This window comes from Falco peregrinus, chromosome 8 (assembly GCF_023634155.1).
Source record: "Falco peregrinus isolate bFalPer1 chromosome 8, bFalPer1.pri, whole genome shotgun sequence".
NCBI classification, from domain to species: Eukaryota; Metazoa; Chordata; class Aves; order Falconiformes; family Falconidae; genus Falco; species Falco peregrinus.
In genome coordinates this window covers 9,185,899-9,207,926 of record NC_073728.1, presented here as the reverse complement: position 1 = coordinate 9,207,926, position 22,028 = coordinate 9,185,899, and the positions used below count along the sequence as shown (strand labels likewise).

The window sequence follows — 22,028 nt, the reverse complement described above, 5'->3', positions numbered from 1 at the left end:
GTCACAAACATGACAACACAAATGGAACACATGCCAGCAAAGCTGTGCGCAGCAGGAAAACTACTGTCGCTTTTTGCACACTGTTCATTAAACAGTGATGGAAGGGGTAAACAAAATTCTTAAAAAAAATTAAGGGCTGCAGGCAGTGACAAGATACTGTACGCTTTAATTTAGAAAGTGAAATTATATATTGAGAATGGAGAATGATTCAATTTTTCATGAGTTAGCCAGAGTTGGGAACATTTCAGTTTTGGTTTATGGGTATTATTACGCAGAAAACACATGAAAATCATATTTAACTTCAGTGTTAAGCACTCATGATTACAGTACATGGATTTCGTAAACTATCATACACTCAAGTGACATAAGCATGCTGGAAACCCAGCTCTTCAACCCAACAGATACTTCCCCTTTCCTTCCTCCTCTACCAGCCATTTAAAAAGTAAACTTGGAACCAAATCTTTATGTGTGTAAATGCCAGAATATATATATATATAAAGCAGAATCAAGAAAGCATATGGCTCAATACATTCAGGCATGGAACAACTCAGTTTTTGGGGTTAGCAACAGTTCTACTGTAGACTCAATATAGATAAAACCAGCCACTTTTTTCCTCTTTCAAGTTATCACCATCGTCCAAGGAGTTCTTCATTCTTCTATCCAAGTAGATGACATTTCAGGTCTGTAGAAGCAGAAGCAATACACTGCTAAACCCACTGAGAAGACAGGGTGCTCTCAGCATCTTTACTGCCAAAATCAAGTACAGACCTGAAAATGTTACCAAAACGCCTTGGAACCTTTGTTAGTAAAAAACAAGGCAAGTGATTCCTTAATGTAAGTTACAGGAAAAGGCACTGTCCGTTTAATACAGGGGAGGAAAAAAAAATTACAAAAATAAAATCACAGGGTGCTGCTGCATTGACCCCGTGTAGTAATTAGAACTTTTAAGAGCAATGCCACGCCGTTAACAAGGCCTATATACTACCTTGCACTCAGCAAAGCAAAACCCCTGCCTGCAGTGGTTAGAGATCCACTATGGTGTTAACTCTCAGCTCTTCAAGGCCATGGAAATAACAGAAGCTCTTCACACTCTGCAATAAACCACTAATTAAAAAAAAAAATAAAAATAGTGCCTATAGCCTTCTTGCAGAGCAGATTCAGCCTGGCGCTGACACAGCTAACCATCTCCAGCCACTTGCACACAAACGGTCCAAAGCGTGAGCAGAGAAATAGAAGCCAAAAAATCCCCTTAGCTCCCCAGGAGGGGCAAGCTGCATTTTGTGATTACCGTAAGGAACTTGCATGAATGACTCAAACTGCATACAAAACCAACATCAATGTACGCATACCCAATTCTTACACTTAAAACTTCCGTGGAATCCCTGGCTATTCTGATTACTTTTTGCTTTGGGGATAATTGAAATTCAGTTTGCAAAGCTGTTTAAGAAGTATTACTAATGTAAGATGCATACTGCAAGAACTCACAGCTCAGGGACTCGGGCTGAGGGACTAATTAAAATACTAATTTATTTATAGCTCACCAGCTGCCATATATTATCTGATGAAAACCCTTTAAAAAATTAAAACCATTTAAAAAAATAAATAATTTTAAAAGGTGGATGTACCCTTGCCTTTAAGATAAATACCAAAACTTCAGAGCATATGGCTCTGTTCTATCAGTTCCATTTTCTTTTGCTCCAGCCAATATATTCGGCTCTTTCTCAGTTAGGAGGACAGCGCTGGCTTGATGATCCAGAGGCTCACCAGTTCCCTGCCTGAAGACAAGAAGTAACCCCACGTGGAGCGTTCAGGCACCCTTCACCATGGGATGCAGACCTACTGCACGGTTCTAATCATGGGAGAAAAATCCCCATAGCGCCCAGGTTTTTGAATCACAGGCTACGTTTGAAGGGGGAACCAGCATGCCAGGGGACATGAGATACAAAGCAACTCCTTAGTGCAGACCATGTGTGTTTACTGAAGAGGAACACTCCAAATGTTTGCGTTACAGCTTACTGTAGCTTCTCTGACTATCCAGATACTCTTTTTTCATTAGTCCTTACAGTATTTAAGTTTCAGCTCCTCAGCAAAGCAACAAAGGCAACAGGATGTTATGACTAGGGAAGTACATCGTGTGTGGTAATTTACAGTATAACCCTCCTCATCACTTTGTATCTCGGGGATGCAGTAGGCAGTATGTGACAGGTCCCAGGAGAACGAGCATATTAAGACTTCACCAGGAGGAACGCTTCCATGAAGCAAAGCCAGTTTACCGAAACTCAGTGCAACACTTCAAAACTCACTCTCCACGGAAGATTAATTTTGTTACAGAACAGTTTACTGTAAGCTGCACATTTCCTCTGAGAGACGTGCTACCACACTCTGCTATCACCACACTATCAGGCTTTGCTCTCAAATTAATCAGGAAAGATATTCAGAGTTGTAAACAGCTATACGGAACAATTAAAAAGAGAAAGCAGCAATATGCTATTGAAAAAATAGAAGGCAATTACTTTATATCTGTAAAAAGCAGGGGAAAAACATAACTTGGTCAACTACAGTCACAGGGGCTGGATAAGCTTTTTAGCATTTGAGCCTTGTTCAGCCGTGACTGCTTAGGAATTCATGATGCTAGGCATGCTGAGTACACGTAATCCTTCTAGCGCTTCACCATGCTAAAGACTCAGCAGTGCCTGGCAATCTACAGCCCAACAAATATGTTCAAATCCAGTCTCTGGATAGCCCTGCAGCTTTGCAGCAACACAACACCAAAATACTGCTCAGTGTGGAGATACTAAACTACTTGAATGATGCAGTGAGATTTAGGGTTTCCTGATTTTAATAACCAAACTAGCATCAACAACCCAAGCTTTTTCACAATAACCTTGCCAGCATGCTTTATGCCCAACTTAGAAAAAAATTAACATTGTCACTTGAATCCAAAGTGTACTTTCTATTGTAAAAGCATGTTCATCTGCATAGAAATTACTTTTGCAATTTCTTGGCTGGTTCGCCACTTCTTCATCCTCAGCATTTCCCGGAAGGTCCAATTAACACCATACATAATAAGCCATCTCAGAAGGGACAGTGCCCTCTTTGTACAAAAAAGACCTTGAAGAACAGAGAAATCAAGCAGTTTAGGGACAAAGAAAAATAGAGGAGCTCACCACTGGACTGGCCCGAGCAGAGCTGGCTCTTGAAGATGCCCGAGATCCTGAACCAAGGTAGCAGCTGTACTCGGAAGGCTGTTGCAGGTAAACCAAGAATAGCAAGCGGAGAAAAGAGAAAAGCATTAGAATTGGAAAGGGAAGTGAAAGAAGATTTAGAGCATTACATCTGAAGTTAGTTACAAAAATGGTTACATGCAGCTAGACAAAAGAATAGCAGTGAAAGTCAGAGAACAGACACCTCAACTGTTAATTTAAACATTAAGGCAAGTAGCAATTCCAGTTGACATACCAAGCAGCATCTTGATTCAATTCTTAGAATGACAGGATACTAATGATTTATTTATGTATCTTAAGACACCAGTCACAAGTAAAGAACTCAGTCTTTACACAAAGGGCTCAATCCTACTACTCTTCAAGCGCTCTGAGGTTCTCTGGTGAGCCACCTTCCCACATTTCCAACACTGCACATATAAAATGAATTTGTGCTCCACAGGCCAAAGCAAGAAACATCCATCTATGTGGTAATTAAAGTGAAAACTGAGACCAGCTCAGAGACTAAGCACCTCTCCTGCTTTTCCAGCACCTGCAGTCCTCATCTCCTGCCAAAGAAAGTATTTCAGTCTTTCTTAAAAAGCAAACATCTAAGCAGTGATGCAGAACAGACAGGGCTGACTTGTTGCTGACAAGGACAAAGGATGTGCCTACACTGTTTTGTTTCCAGAGGTTATAACTCAGTGGAAGTAGAGAAGGGAAATGAAAGTTTAAAGCGTCAGGGAAACTGAACTAAAACTTATTTTGGAAATGCATTTTAGAATTATTCCCTCTATCTTCACAGATTTCAGAGTAGCAGCTTCACACTCAATCTTGTACTTAGAAATATGCATATGCATATGTAAAAGGAAGTTTTTGATACATTCAGGAAAAAAAAGGAATTAAAGAAGTTTTTGAGGTTTATCAGACAATTTCTGTATTGCTGCTGCCTCAAGGCAACTCTGAACGCAGCCTTTGTGAAGAGGCATGTCAATCCATCACATTTCACGGGCAAAAGCTCGTACCAATGTATGGGCAGGGGCAGCTCAGGGACAGGAACAAGCATGAGGAACTGCTCTGCTCAACAGCTCAGACTATGCTGCCAATAACCTTTATGAATTTATTTTATAGGCACTTAAGATTGTTACTCAGATACAAACCCACTGAAATCTAAAGAATTACCCCACTTTTGAGATGCATGTACTCTGTCTTTTTTTAAGGTTTCTTCTATTGTTACCTGGCCATTACAGGAACTCCCTGGACTTCCCAGTTACACTGACAGCCAGGTCTTCCCCAAGCTACTGGAAGACTGTTTCAGCATCATTAGCCACGCTAACAAAGCGGCACAGTATTAAATGAAAATTAAGCTTACAGTACTAACAGAGGATAACAGGGTAAGCTGGAAATAACATCAGCTACAGTACAACCATAAGCTTAGCTACTAGCCACAAAGCATTACGTTCCAAGGTATTCAGCCCTTAGCAAGCTCCTCAAGCAGGGCAGAACACGACCAAGCCATGTCCTCAGATGTCCTATATGAAGTGACACTGGCTTCATGCACCTGAACTACTGAGCTTCATCCCAGAGATGAGAATATGCACAGTTTAGAACTGTTGCACAAAGTCTACAAGTATTTTCAGTCACAGACACGCCAATTCCTAAATTAAAAACAAAAAGCACTGAAGTAAATATTTAGATTTTGTTTTCTTATTAAGTAGTTCTAGCACAGAAGCCTTGCACCATCACTGCTGTTTTATGTTTAATGTAACAAGGATGTAAAATAAGTTTGAAACATGTGACAGGGAAAAAGTATTAACTGCTGATGAGTCCCATATTAACGTTTCAGAGGATCTATTTGTTCTATAGTTGTTCCCTGTGTATTGCGGGGCAGAATATGGAAGTAAGTGTCATTTGTTCGGTTGGCTGAGACCAAGCAAGGCCAGTTTCAGCCTCATCCTGTGCGTTCACCTGTCATCTGATCATCCAAAAACATTCTTTGGGGACAACTACCCAAATGGCACACCTTCTACAGGTTAAAAGTGCTAGGAGGCTCAGAGACATGAAAATAACCACAGCTAGCCTTAGTAATTGTGACAAGGCCATTCCCGTTGAGGCAAAAACCTCGTACTCCAACTCTCTCATTATTACAGGCAACCTTGCAACAGAAACTGGAAAGGCTGCATTATGCACGGGCTTCCAAATACCTGTGGCACCGGGTGGGATGGAGGAAGGGGAATGAGCAGCAACCTTATATTCAGTGTTCCCTGCTCAAGCCATTAACAGTGGCTGATAGACTTGTAAACCAGTGTTTGGGCTCGAAGCCCACAGTAAATGATTTCTCTCAAGAGAAGTGTATGGTCGGGACCTCCAAGAGACTTATCTCAACAAAAAAGAAGACATCCCGTACAAACAAAGGGCTGCAACCAGTTCAGCACAGCCTCAGTGACAAAATCACCGAACTGCAGGCTGCCACAACAGGATAAGTATCAATGAATTTTCCACAGTAGCCAAACGAAAACAAGGCACAATTGTGAAACAGAGTGATCTGAAGCTTAATGTCAGTCGCAGTAAGATGCACAGCCCAATTAGTGAAATCGGTGTGATTGCAAGAGAATAGCATAGTCCTTTAAAGACTAACAAGTGCTTAGTAAGCATTCTTGAAAGTGTTTCCTTCTCCAAGCTAGTAAAATGTAACTTTTAAGGTTAAATCAGTATCAATGCTTTGTCTTGACACTTTTTTTCTGTTAGGTCTTAGGTGGTGGTGGTTTATTTGTCAGGCTGTTTGGGGTTTTTTTGTTTGACTGGGTTTTTTTTGATAATCAGGGAAGATCTCAGACAGAATCAGCAGTGGGCCCACAGAGCAGAATCTAAAAATCAAAGACGACTGTGGTGTTTTGTTTTGGGGTTTTTTTTGGTTGGTTTTTTTTTCCCTCCTCTCCAGGCCGTTACAACAGCAGCAGATGTACTGCCTGGCCCAAATGCTCACCACAACGCAGAGGCCCCATCTGAGAGGATTTTCTGCCTTCTGATCTGTAAATAGAGTCCTGCAGCTGCTCTTTTTTTGAAAGAAAACAATTTATATTGTCATTCCTCATACTGTTGCTCCCCATAAATAACAGAGCCCTCCACTCACAGGAGCATGTGTTTTGAAAACATCATCACCAGTCACCCAGACCTCACTACAGAATATAAACCCAAGAAACAAAACAAAGCAAGCCATACATTCACAAAAATCCTTTACTACATACTAGCAGGTAAGTGCTAATGTAGATGTGAATTACTTTTTGTTTGTTTTAATTGTATTCTCAGTTTTCAAAAAAAGAATTACGTCTTGGTAAGGGAAGGGACTTTATGTACTGCCTCTCCAAAGTGTTTTATCTGCAAACCAAGAGCGAGGCAGAGCTGAATTCCCCTCGCCGCAGGGCTGGGCTCTGTCAGTGCCAGCCAGAGCTGGTCTGCGCGAGGCCAGGCATTACAACAGTAGATAAGTCATGACTCGTTATTTCATGGAAGCTCACGGAAATGGTGCTCATACTTTTGCCTACAACAGCAGGCTATAAACCTCCCATGGTCCATCTTACATGTTCCTCAGCCCAGAAAAGGCTGCGTTCTAGTACACACAGGTTACTGGAGGACAGAGACAAGACAACAGGGAAATGCAGAAAACATCTTACAGCACGAGAACTAGAGGCACTATACCGACGACTCCCACTGTAAACGCTCTCGTCATACACAGACGCCTACAATTAAAAGACAGAGTCAGAACAGGACTGGCAGACCTAGTTTCTGGTTTCAGTCCAGTGAATTACAAACTCGCAAGGTGCAGCACGAAGGACATTGGAGAATAAGCAGTATGTGCAAGGACAGGGACATCCGTATGCAACCACAAGCAACATGCAAGTGAAGATCTAACACAACCTGAAGTCAGTGAGCTAGGAAATGCCATGAGGCACGTGCAAAATCTGACACACACCCCCCCTCAGTCCATCACATAGTCATGCATTTCTAACCGTTCTCCCAATCATCAATTCAACAGTTCATACTGCCTACCAACAAAATGGTTACATCAATTCTTAAATTGTTCAAATCTGTTTAACCTTCATTTCTGATGCTGGCAATATGGGGAAAAAAACCACACCTGATGAACTTCACTTACTAGCCAGTTTACTAACTTAATAGAAGAGAGGAGGAAGATGCACATTTTAAGACTGGCTCCACTTTAGCATATAAATGCGTCGCTCAGGAAACACTGAGGGAGTAGGAAACTCTACCTTTAAGCTTTGAGAAAAAAAAATCTGAGCTCACTTTGAAGTTTAAACACAAACGGTGGAATTTGGCTACAAAAAATTTTAAACAGATTTTTTTGTTAGTTGTTACACAACCAGCAAGAATTGATGTTGCCTCTCTCTGGCCCACTCCTGCACATTGTAGCTAACACACCAAAACAATCGTCTCCATCCAGAGAGAAGCCTGTGGCAGCATCACAACCCCACAAGCAGTGGTTGCACAGTTCCAACAGGAATAAACAGAAGGATCATCAGCAAATCCAGGTCTGTACAAACACCATTGCACATGTGCATTCAGATGCATCAGACATCAGAGTGTGAAACAAATGGACCCAACGGGAACTACAGAGGTAGGAGACAACATATGCATGGCTGAAGGTGAGTGGCTTTGGCATTTGTGTTTAGAGCATTAGTACAACAAACCCTGTAACTTCTGGCTGGCAGGGCATCGCTGTACAGCAAGGAGGGCTGAGGAAAACAAGCACAAAACTTTTTTGCATAGAAAATGAAACAAAAAAAGCGCCTACAGCAGAATTAACCATCTTGATAAGAGGTTAGGATTATTAAACTACAACAGAAGGAAACCCAGCATAGAGAATATTAGTCATCTGCACCATAAAAACGTTAGATCTCAACTCCTAAAGACTAAGAATACCAAGCAGACACATGCATTTCCTACAGGAAGGGAGGACACGACAGTATGCATAAAGCAAAACAGCATTATTTAATTTTAGGTTGTTAAGTTGTTATTGTCGCACACACATTCATGTGTAGCAGCCAGAAAGGGCGTTTCTCACTTCAACCAAAGGCAGAAGAGCAGCTACATACAAAGACAGAAGTGTTTTAAGATACACGTTTTAAGTGTTTCACACAAGTGCAAGATCATCTCTTGTGTATTTCATTATTAAACAAAAATGCAGAGAAAACCTACATAATTCAGGACAAAATTATGAGTACTTAAGTCAGAGCACCATAAAACAAATTACTTTGCTGTTAGTAATCATCGTTCACAATACGCAGCAATCAAGTTCAGAGAGCGCAAGCTGTTATCTGGCATCATTAGGTGCAAGAGATGCTCCAGCAGTGGTCCCCAGCCCACAGCTTGCAGGCAACAACCTGCTGCAAGTCACCCTCCTCCTCCACATCTGCAGTGCCCCATCGCCGGCCGCCACAAACACCAGGCGACGTCCTCGTGCAGCTGCCCATCGGGAAGAGGCTGCGGACCACTGCTCCAGCACTGCTCTGATAGCACCTGACTGGCTATCTGACTGGCCCACACACAGAGGACAATCCAACCTCCCAGATGATCTTCAAGCTTCAGGGGTTTTTCTTCTTGCAGCCTGTGAATTCTTTGCTTGCAATTTCATTTTATGCAGATAGATTGTCTTAAGCTTGCTACACTGACACAGCGAGCAAAGAAGTTGCCTCAAATGGAAGAGAGTGATTTCCCTTGTTTTGCCAGACCAACTGAGGCCAAAAGCAAACAAAGTAACCGTAGGAAAGGGAGAAGCAGCAAAGGGAAATTAATTGTGCTCATTTTAAAACCGCTTTCCATTACTCATTACCATCTTAAAAGGTCTGGTTTGGGTTGGCTTTTTTTGTTTGGTTTGGGTTTCTGGTTTTGGGTTTACTGGTTTTGTTGTTGGTTTGGGGGATCTTTTAAGTAAAAAGAGCTACAGAGGCTCTTGACAATTGGTCCAAATTAATTCCTAAGGACAAGAGGTTGTATTATCCAAATGAAGTTAGAACAAGTCCAGGCCAGGTAAAGCCAGAGGGCAACAGACCCAATTTCCATTTTGGGAAGAAGGTTGAGATGTGGAAGCGTAGCTGCTGCTGTTGTGGAGACCCAGATCTGAGTAGTACGAAGCCTGCATCATTAACAGACAAAAAAAACCCCTTAAGAACTTGTGGCTGCGCAATATAAGAACCTTCTGAATTCCTCTAAATGGGAAGCAAAAAGTAAATTACGTGATTACAAACTGCAAGGGATTAAAGTGGTCACAGATGCAAAAAGAAGAGGTAACTGCATTAAAGGTACAAGGATGTGTGAAAATCGTGTGCCCTTTCTATTTGTAAGGTAGAAGTTTACTTAAATATACAAAAGGCCTTTCCTCTATCCCTACAGCATCTTATACACAATACCCCCATTTGGTTTATTTTCCACTGAAAAGGTTTCAAATCCTCACATTCCCTCCTCCTCTCTCGTTGCTTATGGCCCAACGAGACAGTATGCTGTTGGGACATGGTTTGTATGGGACTTGGAAGACAATGGACCATACTTTCAGTAGCACATATGCAATTTGTGCACCTATGTTTCATCCTAACTCTAGGTAAGTGAAGCTGTATTAACCAGCATATTTCCAGCTTCTGCAAGACAGAATCGACAACATTTTATTTAAAAGATGCTGGAAACCTTATTTTCCAGACTTAAGTTCAGAATAAATGGCTGCATCACAGCTTCATACCTTAAAAACCCAGGCTCCTGCCTTAAAGGATTTATTTATTTTCATGTGCAGTCCCGCTGCAGCAGATGATAGAGCTAATTGCCACTGCCAGGTGTGGCAAGACTGAATGCAAAGAAAACTTTTCTGTAAGAAGTGAGACTGTCTACATTAAACACCTTCTTTTATGCAGCTTCTTACCTAGCATCTAGCCAACCTTGTACTTCCAGTCCACCTATTTGGTCTCCCCAAGAATGGGGAGATCTTAATTCAACTTCAAGTTAAATACCAAAAGAATCAATAGTGACTGACTGACAACTTCAGTGGACTTAAAATCACCTTTAGCCTCTGAAATACTACCTTATTTACCTAGCCTGGTACACAATATCTCCATTCACCCGCCTCAGCACCTGTACTGGAGTGCAGGATGCCAGCTCAGCTTTTCTGCTGTCGTGTATTAGCTGTGAGAATTTCTGCTGCACAAACGCTTCAACACAGGGCAGACACGTAGGGCTTCCCAGGGTGCAGGAAGGCTGACAGCAGTAGGATATTTATAATATTGAGTGGAACTCAGTATTTCAGCTTCTAAGAGCTTTAGAAAAAGCACCCGTAGATGTGCTACATGTCTAAAGAAAGGCTGCAACAACACATTATGAACAACTTAAATTGTTATAATCAGCTGGTTTTAATGTGCAGAAATATTAGATGTACAAATCAAGGTCTTTTCAATGCAGATTGGAAATCCATGTAAGCAATTATGCATCTTTTGGAGCCAAAGAAAATACATACTAGGAAGCCTTAGTATTTTCCTTATTCTCAGAGAAATGGCAGCCTAAAAACACATTTTAAATGTGATAAAATAGTTACTTTGCCATGCCAGGAACGGATGCAGCCCTGAGCCAAACGGGCAGGGTATAAAGCCACGCCAGGAAGGCGTGCTTAGGAGCGAGCCCAGGCTGCCACAGCCAGCGTGCAGGGCCAAGGGAGGAGACGTTACCTCCCTGCATCCCCACCCTTGTGGAATGACTTCTGTGCTCACGCAGTCTCCTATAACTAGCCCTGCGATAACACGCAAGTTGCAAAGGTATTTTCAAAGCCTCCCAGGCACTGTTTAGATTCCTTATTTCCCCATGGGTGCGTGCATGCTGGTGGGAATGGTTGTTCGGGAAGATCTGCATGCCTCTACCTTCTGTGCTACACTGCAGAGCTCTCCTTTTACAGCTGTCCTCCAACAGCGTACTTCTCCAGTCATTTTTTGTGGGGGTCCAGACAACCAAGATACGCTGCTTCCAGTAGTCAGCAATTACTCAGCCTTCTTACAAACCCTAACTAATCCTTACATCATCGCTATAAACTATGTAGGTGTTAACTCCATTTAAAAATGAGGGATATCTGTGGCAACTTATAAGTAACTTGTTTGCTTTTCACACTGGACTTCTGTCACTGCAAGCAAACAGATCTGTGGATAAGACACAATACCACAGGTATATGCTGAGGACAAAACCAACCTCAAAAAAAAAAAAAAATCATCTTTCTGCTTCTTTTTTCCTGATTCATACTTAAGGAATCAACCTGTGATACTGCAAGTACAGTGTATGAAGGCTGATCTCCATGTAGACATGGCTCCATTTTGTGACTTAAAATTGGACACCTATTTTGGAAACAGCTATTATCAGCAGACTCATCACTTCCTTGCTGCACTGAAGAATTTTCCTCCTCTTAGTTTTTCATTGTCACTTTGACAATCTTTACGTTTAGGTTTGGAGGTTTTGGAGAGAGTGTTCCTGCGGGTGAATGGCAGCAAGACTGGCATCAACTGGTTTTGGAGTTTCAGCTATTCTGTTTCCCTAAACGTTCTTCCCCCTTCTAAGCAATGATTACTCTAAATTACACTTAATAATGAAAGCCACAAGGAACTAAAGATGTTGCCATAATTATGCTCTACACAGACTAAACTTCCATGCTGCAAACCCTAAAACCAAGATGATTTAAAATCATTTAAATGGAAACCAAACAACTTATTTTCCCTGGATGACTTTCTTACAGATATTTTGCTCTTCCTGCAGCTCTGGAGTATGTCATTAAAGACTAAGAACATCATTTGTCAGAAGTGCTACATAATAAAGTTCCTTGAACTTGTTAAGCAGTTCAGCACGAGTGCCAACAACAGGACATACTGTTTTCTTATCGGTTTAAGCAACAGTATTTCATTGTCTCTTATCCATATATGCAAACTAAATGCATAAAACCCTATGGAAGAAACAATTTTAAATGGACATGAAATATAAGGTCCCATTTCACTATTTATACAAGCGCCTGCTTAACTTCATGCTTACAAATAGCTCATTTAAGTCTATCTCATGTTTAGCATGTATTGCTCAAACACGTAGCTAAATGGAGTCTTAGAAGTAATTTACTTTTCCCCTAAACACAGAGCTTTAGTCTGCATGCCACTAAATTGCTTTAGAAGCTTAATAGCATAAATATCAACAGGCTCTGAGCTTTTGTCTGCCTTTGATAAAATACAAGGCAAGGAAAAAACTGTTCCCTTCCCTGCCTCCTCACTCAGGCTCCACTTGAGACAATACCTTTAAATAATTTGCAAACCCCAATATTTAACAAAGCAGGACAATTAATTCCTGTAATTGACACAAAACACTGTGCTGGAACAGAAGGGAACATTGTGACCCACATACACACTATGGAGTCAGTTAATAATTAAGCTTTTTTTTTGACAAGAATATTTCTAGAAATAGAAGTACATCAATGGTAAGTAGCTAAGCAGCAACACTTGTTCACCTCTTTGGGAGTTTCGAGAAATCTTAGGATACAGTTTATACAATAGGAAAGAAAAAACGAAAAAAAAAAAGGTATTTAGTTAAGCAAACTTCAAATAAGCAGCAGACATTTGGGGAAAATTCAAAATCCAAAGTCCACTTTACAAATGCAAATCCCAAGACATGGACTAAATTTTTGGTGAAGCTTGGGAGTTTCAGTGTTGGATCACAACATGAACATGTTACACAGGCTGGAAAACAATCATTCTGCTGACCAGCACAGGGGAAACCTCCATGCCAGGTGCTGCCAAACCAGTTCTTGTCAAAATGTAAACAAAACTGGGTGAAAGTTAAAAATGAAGCATTTCTGGCTTCCAAGTTCTACTTGTACCAAATTCAGAGACTTCTCTTCCCACTCATGGCCTAATTTTTAAAATTATTTTAGATGGCTTATTGCTGCAGCTCCACATCTGACAAACTGCAAAACCCACAACATGCAAGACAGGAAAAACCTGCTTTACCACAGAAATGAATCTGCTAATTAGCTTTAATCCCATTAAATAGAGCAATAGATTTTATAGCAATATAAATCATCTACTAACCCTGCTAGATTTTCTACTCTGGGATGATCCATACACATCTTCCTCATAACCATTGGTCTGTTATGGAAGGCAAGGAAAAGGGAAAAAAAGGAGAGTAAAAAATTGATGCAGACCCAAAAGGAAATTTTTAGCAAAAGTCATTACTTATGAAAAGCAAAGGCAGAGAGAGAACTTTTCAAAGATACACCAGGTACAGGAGAAGTGCAGGATTAGGTCATGATTTCAAACATGAGGACATGAACGTTTGTGTGCCTGTCAGTACCTGTATACCAGCCAAAAATGTCAAGGATACTCCTGCTTGCCTTTTCTGACCCCTTTTTTTCTTGTTAAGAAACACTTTTGCTTCCCCTATTATTACTGCACTAGAGCACCTGTCTCTTCAAACACTGTGAAGGGAATACAGAACAAAAAGCGGGCAACAAGTGTGATGGACTATGATAAAAGAAATTTATCACTGTAGTTACTTTTACCTCTGGCAGCTAAGGCATTAAAAAGCAACAAAATGTAGCAGAAGAATAAATTCTACGTTTATATTTGAGACATTCAGTTTAGTAAACATGCAACGCTGTATGAAATCTCTTCTTTTTAGCTTTCCCCAATTACATCAACATTAAACCCAGACAGTGACCATCTGCCATATCCCGGTATTTTGTGTGGCAGTCCAAAGACTTAAGAAATTTCAGTCAGTTCAGCTGCCCTCCATCACACTCAATAGCCTGCCTCGTTGTCATTAAGATGTTTTCTCTTAAAAGGAGGCAAAAAACCAGGCTCAGAAGGAGCATTTCACAAGCACGGTCAGGAATAAAAGAAAATTATCACTACAATGCAGTTTTTAGTCTGGAAACATGGTGTTCAAGAAAAAGAGGATAGACGCAGAAGTCACCTCAATCAATACCATTAAAAGCTCAGATTTCTCAAGTAATTCACTATTCTGGTATCACTACACAACAAGGCCTGCTTTAGCATTGAAAATGAGGAAGCACTCTCTATTTGGGGTGGTATTTTTAGTGGAAATTTTATTAGCATTTCTATTAAGTTTTGAAGTCCAAGTTTTAATGCATTCCCAAAATGAAAATCCACTAAACCCAATCTGAATCAATTTTCAAACAAAATATTCATCATATACTACACCGGAGCTTCCACGGAAAAATTAAACAAATTATCTTAGAAACCAGTTTAGACACAAGCTGGTAAAGCAACGTCTGGGAAAACTAAAGATTTTCTACTGAAGTGCAATATTATCACTGCAAATGGAAGGCCAACATCCAGTTTCTTTTTTCAGGAAGAACTGGTTTGAAATACTGCTATAGCCTTCTCAGGCTATGCACCTTGGCTTCTTTCCATTTTTATTCCAGCTCTTTGAATTTCTTTAATACTTTCTTGAAGAATGGTTAAAAAAAATCTTCAGCAACTGAAAGCAACACTCCAGCTGCAGCCCCAACAGCACCATGCAGACCAATTACCTTTCATTACTACACTGAGGAATTGTTAGCCTTTTTTTCAGCTATGTAATATTGACTAAAAGTAACCTTGGATCATTATCTGAGCCACTCCTATGCAGAATTCCTTACTCTGTAATAGTGTATTTACTTTTTCCCAAATGTGGCATTCTTCATTTATTTTTAGTTCATTTATTTTTACTTCTCCATTAAATAATGAATTTATTTAATGGAGAAGTTGTCTCATCAGTATTTTTATTCTAACCCCACATGAAACCCACCTTCACTCCCTGTATTTGGACAGCTAGGCAATACAGACTCCTGTAGAACTCTTTCTCCTTTAAAAACAGATGATGCTGCCTTAGATGCAAGAGACCAGAGGAGATCCTTTCCAGCTGTCTCATTTTCTAACAGTTATGTTTCAACTAACAGTGCATTTCTTTTACAAGAACATCTTGCCCAAGGCTTCACTTAATGCACTGTAGAGACACAACCAAGAGCCATGAAGTCACATCTAATGCTTTTCCTTTATGCCCTTAAATAATTACCTTGCTTAGGGAAATTAAGTTGAATTGACGCAATTAATTTTCCACAAATCCAGGTTAACTGTTTATCACTTGATTTCAGGCACTTCTAAATGTATTTGCCCTGTATCCTTCAGATTTTAAACTGAAGCCCCATAGCTCAGGTCATTTCCCTTGTCTCTATGACCCATCCTCTCCAGCATGCATTTTTGAATCCAAATGCTCCAGACACTCTTAAAGAACAGGGTCAATTTTATCGGACCTTGCTGACCTTTGTTCTACGCTACATTAACATGTTAATTATCTGATCATAACCTTTATGAAAACTAGAACAAAGACAGTTGCATCCTGGGGAGGCTAATACATACAGATTTTACTTGTCCCTTCATGTGCAACTGACCCTATTCTTTTCCATATTTTCTTCTTGCTTTTAACAGATGCAGAAAATTTTCTCATTGCCATTATCTCCATTTATACTTGTAACATCTTTTACTTTAGACTGTGGCTAACGCTGCTTCTTCAGGCTTCCTCAATCACACATCCAACTTCCATTTCTCAGAAAATTCTCTGCTCCTTTCCAATGTACTGAAGAACCCCAACCCAGCCCAGCAACCTCCTTCTGCTATGAGTAGCCCTCCCTCTGCAGTAGCGGTACACCAATTTGCCCCATCTTGTCCGCTCTTTCCCTCCCTGGAATTGTTCCCCATGAGATTCACCTAAAATCCTGACTGCGTAAAAGCACATTCTCTTTTACCTTCCATCCATTTCTGGCTTTGTGGTGCTTTAAGTAGTGCCCTACTTGTACAGGTGCTAGTAAGGCACTGATACTACCTAGGACTACCTTTAAGAAAATTTGCTGTACTACATATATATTCTAACTACCTTTACAAAAGATGCAGTCTTTACTACATACCTGTTCTATTGGTATCATCTGTTTCTGATTAATGTTAAAGCTTAGGTTAGCTTTTGAGTTTTTCAAGATGCTCTTCATGTACAACACTGACATCTTTGAATTATACCACATTTTGCAGATGAAGTGATGCTCAGTATTCTCACAGACATAGTCCCAATAGTTACACCGTATCCTTGACATTAGGCTGGTGAGCTCTTAGAGCCAACAAACTTCACGTATTCTTTGTCCTATCACAGCAGTTTTGTATGCAAAAACCGCTGAGACAGTCAGTCAAGATACATACTGCTTTGGAGTAGTTCTTCTTTTTGGTCCTCTCATTCTCTAATCCAGCCTGCAGTGAGATTAAGAATGCAGGATGAAAAGATCAATGAGTTTATGTGCACCCATCCATAGCCAAGCATGCATATCAACATGCAAAAACATCAGTCCAGTTTTCCTCCAGCTCTACACAACACGGCTCAGTGAGCACAAATGAAAAAAAAAATCAAATCTCAAAGTCAACTGACCATTTATTAAAGAATATTGTTAAAAGTGATGATAGTGCTGTTAAATTTAGTAGCCACAGTTAAAATCATTCACGCTTGCTGGGTTAAGTCAATTAAAAGAGCTACCAGCTGTCTACACTTACTACATCAATACATCCATGCAAAATCCAAATGTGTTTGAACTATTTCTGTATATAGGTCGCTCACAAATAGATACACTGCATTCCTAATGTGAAATAGCACGGGGAATGAAGGAGAGTGAAAAAGCTAGAGTCTGTAAAAAACTGCTCTCCCCAGTTCGCTTTCTGCAGATCTGAGACACCTCTATTTCAACACAGTGTTGCCACAAGACATCCCTGCTAATGGTACAAGGAAATTTTCTTTAAAATTAAGTTTGAAGTCCCAATCCTCATTCCCCCTTCCACATCCTTTTTGTTTTTCCTAGAGTCGGCTTCATCTCCAACGTGTTCAATGCAAATAGTTGCTCTCCTCCTATTATTACTTACAGAGTTTGATTTTGTCCTCCAAAGCAAAGCTGACAGCTCAATACACAAGCTGCAGCTTTGGTAGGCAGAGTATTTGTCCTGTCACTTTTGCTAGATCTATTCAGAGCGAGTTTGTGCGAGTTTTATTCTTTTTCACATTTATGCTGAAATAAAACCAGACATACCTGGTCAAACAATGGACAGACAGACTGTAACGGAGAAAGTCTGTTAGGGGAAATAAAAGCCATTCTGCTCTGTTGTAATGGTAACTACTGAACTAGACCTAGCTTAAGTCCCTCTAATCATTCAGCGATTTTCATCTGAACTGCGTCAGAACAGCAGGCGAGGGAAGCAGTATTTTCACATCACAGACCACAAACTGCCTCAGGATTATTTTAGATCATCCCTTATCTCAGTCCAACTATCACAATTCATGTTAGTTTCTTCTTCATGATTAGTTTTTAACACACACTGCAACTTGCAGACTATTCTCACCACTGGGTAGGTGCTGGCATATTCCAAATGAGACTGTAAAGGCATGAGAGGAAAGAAAAATCAGAATACAAAGGAAAACACTGAAGCAAGTTACAGAAATCAACAGAATCCCCCAAAACAAAACAAATAAACACAAACCTCCAAAACAAACAAAAAAAAACCCCCAACAACCAGGCACAGCAATATAAATCACAACTAAAGAACTTTGATAATGCAGGACTTCTTGCACAAAGCCAGAAATCGGGAACCTTGAAGCAAACACAAGAAGGAAAATGCACAAATTTCATCATGAGTGATTAATAACACAAGAATATTTCATGCTGGATGGTGTCAGAATAGAGACAGCCAGCTGAGAAGTGGGAGAACAAGGACACCTGCAGTATAAAAGAGACTAAAGAGTCTCAAGTGTCTCAACAAACACAGAATGATGTTACTGAGCTTCCCTAAGAAAAACTGCACGATAAAGAATCAAGCTAGCAGAACTTCTGAAGAGAGGGAACACTTTTGATGGGTTCAGGATGAGCCACAGAAAAACTATTAAAGATGCTCTTTCATCACAGCTGAAGATCTGCTGGCAGGAGTCAGAGATACACTCAAGCTAGCATTATATCAACACACTAGGCCACAGTTTACAGTACAGTCACAGCTATGCAGCTTAAATCAATTTGCTAGCCTGGTCTAATCAACATCTCAGGTGGTTTTGCAGTCCATATTGATGGTTGCTCTGCCAGATGCATCCGGGCCAGCTCCCCAAAAGCTAGCTCAGCAGATCTCCGGTGCCTGCAGTACAGACAACCACTTAGACAATACTCTAGGAGAAAATCCAGAGTATAAAACCCACCCAGATTAGGAGGGTGGTAAAGTTTTATGGAGAAAAGGATTTCTGAAATAGGCTCATTTAACTGAAAACTTCTTGTACAGAAAAGCAGCAACCCTTAACACCACCAGCCTCTCAGAGTGCTATGAGCCCAAGTGCCAAAGATGCAAGATCAATTTTCAGAAATTCAAAGTCTTGTAGATCAGTCACAATGGCATCCTGCAGCGATGGAGGGAGAGCTTTCAAATATCCAGAACAGGAAGAGCATTCAGAATTCTCTGACTAGTTTTATAAACCCTTTGTGGACACAAGGCAATAGCTTTTAGTGCTTTCTTCATGCTAAAATAGCTCAGAAGCCAAACTGAACCCTACTCCTCAGAGATAATTGTTTAGGTTGGTCATTGGTTTTTTTTTTGGTTTGGTTTTTTTTTTTATTTTTTTTTTTACTTTGTTGTTTTGAAAACATACACAGCAAGAGCCAAACCTTCACAAATAGCCAGACAGAGATGTGGTCAAACTATTAAAAGCATTTGCTATAAACCCACACTAGGTAAAATGACAAATGTACATACTATCAATTCATCATGAATAAAGCTACTAAAATATGTAGAAGGGCAAATTTCAGTTCAGACTAGCAAATATTTAGTTTCTTCTACAATCCCAGTGACACTTGGATCAGGGAAGGAAGCTCTGTCAAAACTCTTTTCCTGTGCATGCCTAAGTGTCAGCTTGCATAAGATACTCACCGAATGCTACTTTATGGGGACAAGTGGGAGTCTGTGCAACATCACTAGAAATACCAGCATAAAAAGTTTCAACCAGATCCTCCTGTCAGAAAAGGACATTCTTTGCAAAAGTATTAGGTATTTATGGCCCATCCCATGAACAGCTGGAGGCTGCTGTTGACCAGACCACCAGTGGTTATTGCAGCCTGAAGGCATGCTGGCAGCCCAGGCTGGCTGCTCCACAAAAAAAAAAAAAGTCAGAGAAGCCTTCTTCTCAAGGGATGGTGGGGAAAGCAGAACACAAAGCTTCTGCTGTTAAAATATATGATCCTTTGTTTCATTGTTAAATATTACAAAAACACATCAAAAGGAATCAGTAGTGGTTTTCCATGAACAAAAGGTGTTTCAGACGAACAGAGCTCCCGCTGTAAGTACTGTGCCAGTGTGCCTGCATCTTGCCACATCAAGGGGCACACAGTTAAGGCCACGGTTGAACAACCCATTTGTATCATAATCACCTTCTAAATAGAAAGAATTGAAATTTCAACTGATTTAGAGATATTTTTTCCCCCTCCAAATACACTTTCATAAACATGCCCAAATCCAAGTAAAATAAACATCAGGTTTTGCATTCATCCGTGAAGATAAGCTTTTCCTCATCAAATCTTTGGAGCTTTAAGGCACCTTCTATCTTTGAAAGGCACTCAAATAAGTTTGTAACCTTAAAGAATAAAAATTTTAACAGCACTTCGTAAGTAGCAATAAAGATTCCACTAAAAAAAAGGGAACAATGCAACACTTAAAAAGTGCATCTTGTGCTGTCTTACAGTGAACTCTATTAGGATCACTGAGCAGGCTCTGCAGTAGTGGTTTTTTGGGGTGTTTTTGTTGGGTTTTTTTTCCCTACTTTTCTTCATCTTCCAGATTCTTTCAGAGGTATATCAGGTGTTCCACTCAATCCTGTTCTTTTGGGGATACTTTTTCAGGAAAACAAACAAACAAAAAGAAGTAGTTGTTCTAGCCTAGGTAACTATTAGCAAATTTTTAAAGAGGAAAAAATCCCCAAATTTATGGCATGAAGTCTCCATAGAAGCCAGAGACTAAGGATTACAAATAAAGGTCTTGCTATGAATGATATAGGTCTTGCTTGTTCTATAAAAATAGACCTGATCATCCAGCTTAACCCACATAACTAGCGCTACTAATAAGTTAGGGACAACATCAGTAGAAGAACAAATTAGTAGAAGAACAGATTATTCTCAAATACAACAGTTTTAGGCACAATGACTCCGTAACAAAAACTAGTTGCAGCTGATTCACATTCAGGACTGTGAGAGCTTCCTCCATAGTGCTGTTACAGATTGTTCTGGTTTTGTGGTTAGCTGAGCGCTTCTCCATAGGTCTCAGAAGCCATGAGAGCTGATGTCTCCTGAAGACTATCAACACATGCCGAGACAATAGCATTAACCATTCACAACCATTAAATCGCTTAAACTGTCTTCACAGTTACAACAGCTGACTGTATCTATGCTAGAATGGAGTGGAGATTTGTACACATGTATTATCCATACGGTATTTTTCCAGATATTTTGAGGAAAAAAACTGTTTGAACTTTTCCTACAGATGAGTACTGGTGCACTACTACAGCAGTCTGTGCCCTACTAACCCCTCCCTCCACAAAACTCAAGTCTGCAGATGAACTTCAAGTATCTCTAAAGCAGTTTTCAGGAGAGCCTTCCCCTGCCATTCAAAAGCACTTATTCTCACTGATAATTTCTTTTTGCTTTCCTGAGCTAATAAACATTGTTCATGGAGTAAGCTAGCACTTCCTCTTCCCAAATTCTCAGTATCAGTAATAAAATGTGAGAGCTTACAGTGTGCGTACAAAAAATAGCTACATCTACCAAGGTTTTGGCTAAGTACTTCCTGCAACAGTAACAGCAAACAGCCTTTACCACAAAGGTTTCTAGAGAGTCACATGCTCTGCTGGTGTTCCTGCACAAGCGCACAGCAATCTGACAATTCCCCTGGTTGGAAGAATTACTGACCTACATGTACTCAACAAAACCCCATATGCCTTGAACGTGGAATATGTCAAGACCTTGGAAGAATGATAATATCAGAGTATTATAACCAGTCTGGTGGTACAGGGGGACAGCAACATCAGTATACACACATGCACACTTAAATTGTATAATTTACCAACCCTCAGGCTTCCACGGCTACCCACTGACATGCGCTCATCTTCATCCGAAGCCTACCAAAAGAAAGTATAAAGACAAGAAAACAATGAAAAGAACACAAGTAACAGGCAGTGAAGTAAATGCTGATGACTTTGATGTGACAGAAGGAAAGAAGAGACATACAAAATAAACGTCTTTAAAAAGAATTACATTAAAACCGTAAGCAGATAGTAAATGAAATCATACCCTGCCCAATAAACTGTCAAGCATTTTACTACAGGATGAATGACAAGCTTGCTTGGGAGCTCCTTGCTCTATGCTCTTGGCCCACTGTCTGAATAAACAAACATTAAACACTCCAAGGAGGTTATTTCCCCACCTTCCACACCCTGCCCCCCCTTAATTCTAGCACTTTTGCAAAAACTCCCTGGCCAGAGTGACTGGGGATAGGGCAGAGAAGTCAGGAAGTGGCTTTGGGGTTTTCACTTGCCTGGGGTGGGGAGAACTTGTTTTGTTCTTTCTTTTAAAAAGCAACTGCCTTATACACGTCTGTTTTCTTAATTTGAAATGTCTAGCTAAAAAGAAAAAGCAAAAATATATACTAACCGAGGCATTCCTTCGGGCTCTACGGGAATAACGCTCACTGTCTTCCTACC

The 22,028-nt window shown here is 40.3% G+C and overlaps 1 protein-coding gene across 22 annotated transcripts in view; it reads right to left on the bottom strand.

Moving 5' to 3' along the window:
* The window catches only part of LRRFIP1 (LRR binding FLII interacting protein 1), a 112,013-nt gene that overhangs the window by 28,635 nt on the left and 61,350 nt on the right, over nucleotides 1-22,028 (bottom strand). For 10 of the 22 annotated variants that reach the window (XM_055811467.1, XM_055811453.1, XM_055811454.1 and 7 more), the window contains 7 exons: nucleotides 21,979-22,023; nucleotides 21,396-21,446; nucleotides 16,466-16,513; nucleotides 13,307-13,363; nucleotides 7,910-7,954; nucleotides 6,875-6,940; nucleotides 3,168-3,245 (listed from right to left, as the gene is read on the bottom strand). The exons of 5 other annotated variants lie outside the window; for them this stretch is intronic. In XM_055811467.1, coding sequence (XP_055667442.1) covers nucleotides 3,168-3,245; nucleotides 6,875-6,940; nucleotides 7,910-7,954; nucleotides 13,307-13,363; nucleotides 16,466-16,513; nucleotides 21,396-21,446; nucleotides 21,979-22,023 — 390 coding nt within the window. Of the gene's footprint in view, nucleotides 1-3,167; nucleotides 3,246-6,874; nucleotides 6,941-7,909; nucleotides 7,955-13,306; nucleotides 13,364-16,465; nucleotides 16,514-17,647; nucleotides 17,708-21,395; nucleotides 21,447-21,978; nucleotides 22,024-22,028 lie in introns of those variants that run through there. 7 more of the 22 variants (XM_055811460.1, XM_027796787.2, XM_055811457.1 and 4 more) reach the window with 5 other exon arrangements.